This window comes from Rhinatrema bivittatum, chromosome 4 (genome assembly GCF_901001135.1).
Source record: "Rhinatrema bivittatum chromosome 4, aRhiBiv1.1, whole genome shotgun sequence".
Classification (NCBI taxonomy): domain Eukaryota; kingdom Metazoa; phylum Chordata; class Amphibia; order Gymnophiona; family Rhinatrematidae; genus Rhinatrema; species Rhinatrema bivittatum.
In genome coordinates, this window is record NC_042618.1 from 61,153,834 (window position 1) to 61,159,992 (window position 6,159).

The 6,159-nt window shown below is 47.8% G+C and overlaps 1 protein-coding gene across 1 annotated transcript; it reads left to right on the forward strand.

The window, feature by feature from the left end:
* Positions 1-205: 205 nt before the first annotated feature.
* Positions 206-3,790, forward strand: LOC115089850 (G-protein coupled receptor 135-like). The gene has a single exon (XM_029598196.1). The coding sequence runs from the start codon at positions 378-380 to the stop codon at positions 1,734-1,736; it is 1,359 nt and encodes a 452-aa protein (XP_029454056.1). The 5' UTR covers positions 206-377; the 3' UTR covers positions 1,737-3,790.
* Positions 3,791-6,159: the final 2,369 nt, after the last annotated feature.

A 6,159-nucleotide genomic window follows, 5' to 3' on the forward strand; every position in this document is an offset into this window, starting at 1 on the left:
GAGTTCTTAAATAACAGAGACCTGCAAATGCATTAAAAACGATCCACCCAGAGGAACCCGAATTTCCGCCTATCGTTCCGCGCGGACCCAGCTTCCTAGCCACATCTCCCCGCCCACAAACTACGTCTGACGTTCCAAAACAAACCTCCGTTGCCGTGGCAACAGCAGTTCGCGCCAAGCCCTCTCTCCCCGCCCACCCCTAGAATAAAGAGAGGAGAGGGAGACGAGACGAGAAAATAAAGCGAGTGGAGCGCCGGGATCTGGAGAGCGGCCGCGGGATTCCCCTCACGCTGGCCTTGCCCGCTCTCCCGCAACCGCCCGAGTGATGCCGCCCCTCCCCGCCGCCTTGCGCCCGCGGTCTGCCCTCCCCGCGCCCGATGGAGCCGCAGCTGCCCCTCGCACTGCTCCCCAACTTAACGGAGCGGACACTGGAGCTGACGCCGAGCCCGGCCTTTCACGCCGTGCTGGGCGGCATCACCCTGAGCGCGGCAGCGGCGGCAGCAGCGGTGGCGGCCGGAGCCGGCAACCAGAGCGAGGGCGGGGAGCGCGGCCCGGACCCGGCGCAGGAAGCCGGCAAGGTGCTGGTGGGGGGCGGCGGCAGCCTCCTGCACGGCCTGGCCGTGGCGTCGCAGGCGCTGGTGCTGCTCGTCATCTTCCTGCTCTCCAGCCTGGGTAACTGCGCCGTCATCCTGGTGATCGTCAAGCACCGGCAGCTGCGCACCGTCACCAACGCCTTCATCCTCTCGCTGTCGCTCTCCGACCTGCTGACGGCGCTCCTCTGCCTGCCCTTCTCCTTCGTCATGCTCTTCAGCCGCGACGGCGCCTGGCTCTTCGGCGACCGCTTCTGCCTCGCCCACGGCTTCCTGAACTCCTGCTTCGGCGCCGCTTCGGCCCTCACCATGACCCTTATCTCCTTCGACCGCTACTACGCTATCGTGCGGCAGCCGCGAGAGAAGATCGGCCGGCGCCGGGCCCTGCAGCTGCTTGCCGCCGCCTGGCTGACGGCCGCCGCCTTCTCCTCGCCCTGGTATCTGCTCGCGCACCCGCGCGGCGTCCAGCACTGCACGGGCTTGCTCCATGCGGGCGCCTCGCGCCTGGGCCGCGCGCACGGCCTGGCGCTCATCGCCCTCTGCTACTTGCTGCCCTTCGCCCTCATGTGCTTCTGCCACTACCACATCTGCAAGACGGTGCGGCTGTCCGAGATCCGCGTGCGCCCCGTCACCACCTACGCGCACCTGCTGCGCTTCTACAGCGAGATGCGCACGGCCACCACCGTGCTCATCATGATCGTCTTCGCCATCGGCTGCCGGGGACCCTACTGCCTGCTGGGTCTGGCCGCTGCCGGCGGCTACCCCGTCAGTCCCGTCATAGACACCGTGGTCATCTGGGTGGCCTGGGCCAACGGGGCCATCAACCCACTCATTTACGCCATCAGGAATCCCAACATCTCCATGCTGCTTGGACGCAACCGGGAAGAGGGCTACCGGACTAGAAATATTGCAGCCTACCTGGCCACCCAGAGCCAAAGCCGAGAAGCCAGGAGCCGGACGGATCGCCTCAGGGACCGCCATGTGAATCCTGGCAGCAGGATGTCCTCCTCCAGTCCCGCCAATGGAGGGGATGTTGCCATGTGGGCTTGCAAAAACCCGGCCATGATCTTTTGCCGGGATGGGCAGCCCGATACTGTCTGTGAGCCCGTGCTACCCAAATCTGAGACTGCAGACACCAGCCTTTAACGAGTGGCACTAAAGAACCTGTAATGCTGGATTGTACCCTTGACTAGCTCTGGTATCAAACAGCAAGGCAGCTCAGATGCTGATGCAATGGTCTACTATGTTCAAAACAATATTACTGCAAGATATTAATAGGTGGGACTGACAGTTACAGGCTAGGACTATAGAAAGAGATGTGGAGCTTAATACTAATGGTTCCCTAAGGCGCCTGGAAATCTACCAGCTTTAGTGGTTCAGTTGAAGTGCCAACCGAAAATATAAAGGTAAAAAGACAGACTAGATTGGGGGGTGGGGGGGGGGCTATATGTGCCAAAAAATGCAAAATGAACAGGAAAAGTTCTAGACTTTATTAAATAAATAAATAGAAGTTACACTGTGAAAATGGAGCTTTGTGTCAATAGAAGCAGACTGATGCTTTAACGCTTTACTGTGGGAATTTATTATTTAATTGAAACATACAGGGAGGTTAACTTTCAAAAGGGCATGCAGGTGAACATGTACACCAAATTTTAAATAGGCGTGGAAAACCTTCTATTGTGCAAGTTGATGGATTTTAAAAGTGGCGCACACCCATGCCATTGCCAGTTTCACTAGTTCGTGCACCTGTTCACCCTGTTAAGAACCTTCCTAGTTTAATAGCCTACACTCCCCCCATTTACCCCAGACTCTTGAAACACCTCATGGACGGCTAGTTGGGTTTTGTTTTGTTTTTTTAAACATTCCTGCACAGCAGAAGTAAACACAGCACTTGACCTGGGTGCACACCCCAGTGCATGAGTATTTGTATGCATATCTCTTGGCCCTGCCTCAAAATGCCCATGCCCCATGCAGTCTCCACCGCTTTTTCAATTTGAGTGAGATGTGCGTGCTGTCTGAGATACTCGCGCATCTCGGCAGCTTTTAAAATTTGGTGAGTACGCGCTAGCCTGACTTGTGCTTTTATCCCCTAATTGATGTGTGCATTAGGCTTTTAAAATGCATTTTTAATGTTTTAACTGAACCAACTTAGTATTCATTTTTAAATTTTGAGCCGATTGATAAATCCTATTTTTATTATATATTGTTATGGAACCTTTCATATAAAAAAAATTAACATGGAATTCAACATACTGTGAAAAAAGGATAAGAGCCTAAACTTCCTGGATCTCCAGGTTAGTTTCCTAACATAGCTGCACATACATGGAACAATGTTAATATAATAAGAAGTGAAGATGTAAGTTCTTAAAAAGAGAATAAAAATGGATTTGTAAAGCGCCATGTATGTGCACTTTGAATTGCAAACAGTTTCTAGTCATTGTTTACAAAACTGCCTAATTTTCTTATTCTCTACTCTTGAAGGTTTTGACAATATTAATGCATTAAGGTGCCAATTGTGTCAATTACAGCCTTGAAACTTTATTGCTAGACATCTGGGCCTTGAACCATTTGCAGGTGTATTCTGGCTGGGAAGCATTGCCAATGCAATGACAAAAGTCAAATGCTATATTAGATGAAATAAAAATATGAAAAAAAGTCACAGTATAACAGGACCTGAGTGAATGTACAACACCCATTTTTTTTTATATTCACGTGCTAAAAAATTAACTCCCAGTGCAGCAAACTAATGATGTGCTAATGCATTGGGAGGTAAGAAAAAGTGCATTAGCATGTATAAAACCCAAATTCTGCACAAAGCATATTCTCCATTCAAACCATGCACATAGGTGTGGGAGAACATGCTTTGTGCACAAATAGTGGTTTCTGTGTATAAATCTTGAGCACAGGACCCCTGTATCATAAACTCCAGGTTCAGCCTCCTAGCCCCAGAAACTTTACTGCACTTCTGACTAGGAGATAAATTTCCAACAAGAAGAAAACATGAGTTAAGCCTACGTGACTCTGGATTGAGGGCCTAATAGCTAATGCCTTGATTAATACAGGATTTGCGTGGAGATATGCTAAACTGTGTGCACATTGGGCCGGATTTTAAAAGGGTTACGCGCGCCGGGCCTATTTTAAAAAGCCCGGCGACGCGCGTAAAGCCCCGGGACGCGTGTAAGTCCTGGGGCTTGCAAGAAGGAGAGGGGTGGGGCAGTCCGGGGACAGAGCCAGAGGCTTCCGACAGAGCGGCCATTGCTGCTCTGTGGGAGGATCACATACCGGCAGGCTGCCGGCGCGTGCAACTTGCGCCTGTCTGGAGGCAGATGCAAAAGGTAAGATAAACATTTTGGGGGGGGGGGGGGGTTAGAGTAGGGTTAGGGGGAGGGAAAGGTTAGGGGAAGGGGTGGGGAAGGTCAGGTTAGGGGGAAGGGAACGGGGGAAGGCATCGCGGCTCTGCGCTCGCAAGGTGCACATGTGCGCGTGCCGGGTAGCATGCAAACATGTGGGCCGCGCGTGCTCCTTTTAAAATCTACCCCATTATGTTTTGTGTATGCAAAACTCCTTGTGAAATCGATGGTAAACTTGTACATACAATAATGTGCACGCAGCTGAGCACACTGTACTACATTGGCCTAAAAGAAAGCACAAAATATTTGTTTGAAACATTCTCTAATGAAATGCCAAACACATCTAATCTCCTTTTCTAGACTGGGAAAAACTCTGTGTGTAAGTTGCTCCCAAAGGCTCAGGATCTCATAGCCTTAATACCTTCAGTTGGAAATGGGATTTAGGCCATCCACTGCCTTCTCAAGAATTCAATGTGAGCAAGTAGCCAGTATTTTTCTTGTACAGTATTTAAAAAGTATATATTGATGTGTTATCACATTGTTGAGCATTTGTGACAAGTGAATGTATATATCATTTTGTAAATGACAAGAAATAAATTTTCTTTTATGCAGCAGAGAGAAGTGGTTTTTACTGTAAATTGTGGGGTGAACATTGTAAATGGGGGGAAAAATGGCTAAATTGCATTATCCTTTTTATATCATTTCATTTGTTCAGTAATAAAATTGCTGCTAATAATCCACTTACATACATACAAATAATGTTCTCTGTGGACAGGCCACATGGAACAGCCACACAACACTGACATCGTCCTTCGGCACAAACCATAGCTCGTACACAGAAAGTTCTCAGGGAACCTTCTCGGCATGCTCATCTCCTTATATCTTCTTACTACCTCGCTACCTCCCTTCACTTATTTTCATCCACTTAATGGATCAGTCCTGGAATTTCAATCAAGCCTTCATTTCATCAAATTGCATTTTATTATCTTTGTTTTTATTGTGTAGTTAGTCATCCGTGCTTCATTACTGGTTTACTCCTTCAGATCAGTTTTAGCTCTTCAGAAGAAAATGTCAAGAGCACCACCTGTAGGTAGAATACCTCTTTAAAAATTCATCATATGTCTTCACGTGATTGTACAATGAGTGTCATTGTGTCTGGAAAATGATCATACGGTATGTGATCTTTATCTACGTATGCTTCCTGCAGCCCTAAAATAAGCACGAATAAGAGGTAAATTTCATTTGGTTAATGTAGCAGATAGGGCAGTCAAACATGCTGGATGACTGGGGACCTTCATTTTCAGTTTTATCCTCTTTTATCTTGGAATTTCAATATTATAAGCAAAACAATTCCCTGGAAAAATTTACTTTTCCAGTGAGTTTTCTCCTGTGTCTTATAACAAAGTAATTTTTCCACTGAGTGTTATTTTATTTTTTTGTTATAACATTGAAATTTCCAGGTAAAATAAAATAAAAACTGAAAACCAAGGTCTCTAGAGCTAGCCAGCCATTTTCTAAATGCCGTTCAGAAAAACGGCAGGGTGCAGATTCTTCAGTGAAAAGGAAAGCAGCATGCAAATATTCAAAACCGAAAAAGAAAAGTAAACGATAGAGATACCGAGCAGTGGAACGTTGTTTCGGCACTTGCACGCATACCTCCAAGAGAGGCACAACTGTGACAAGAATGCTATCGGGGCAGAACAAAGCATAGAACATCTGCGCCCGAATTGTTTACTCTTCAGCACCGCGGACAGCTCAGTGCTCGCCTGCTTCAGACAGTACAGAGACCTGTTTTCCGATGCAACTTTCAGCTAGCAATAGAAATTCAAAGAAAGCAGACTTCCTAATACCTACAGATTACCATGCTGCCAGGAATTTTAGCTTCAACACTCACCTAACAGACAAAGCTACCTCCCACCAATTTTGACTCCAGAAGAGGCTGCCGTAGCCAAAGTCCATCAGTGCCTCCATTCTGTAAGGCTTTCATGAAGACTATGTGGGAGGAATTTGTAAAAAAAAACAACCATATTTGATTCAATTGTGAACTTCAAAGGAGAGTTTAATTCGGTCTCCTATACATGCTTGCAGGAAGATTTGCAAAGATCATGACTTCCCATACCAAACATCAAGCATTTCAGGATTCTCCTATACTTATAACAGGTTATGGCTTGTCAGACTCAGACTGTGATGCATCTAGAGTAACAAGGATGATAAGGCAG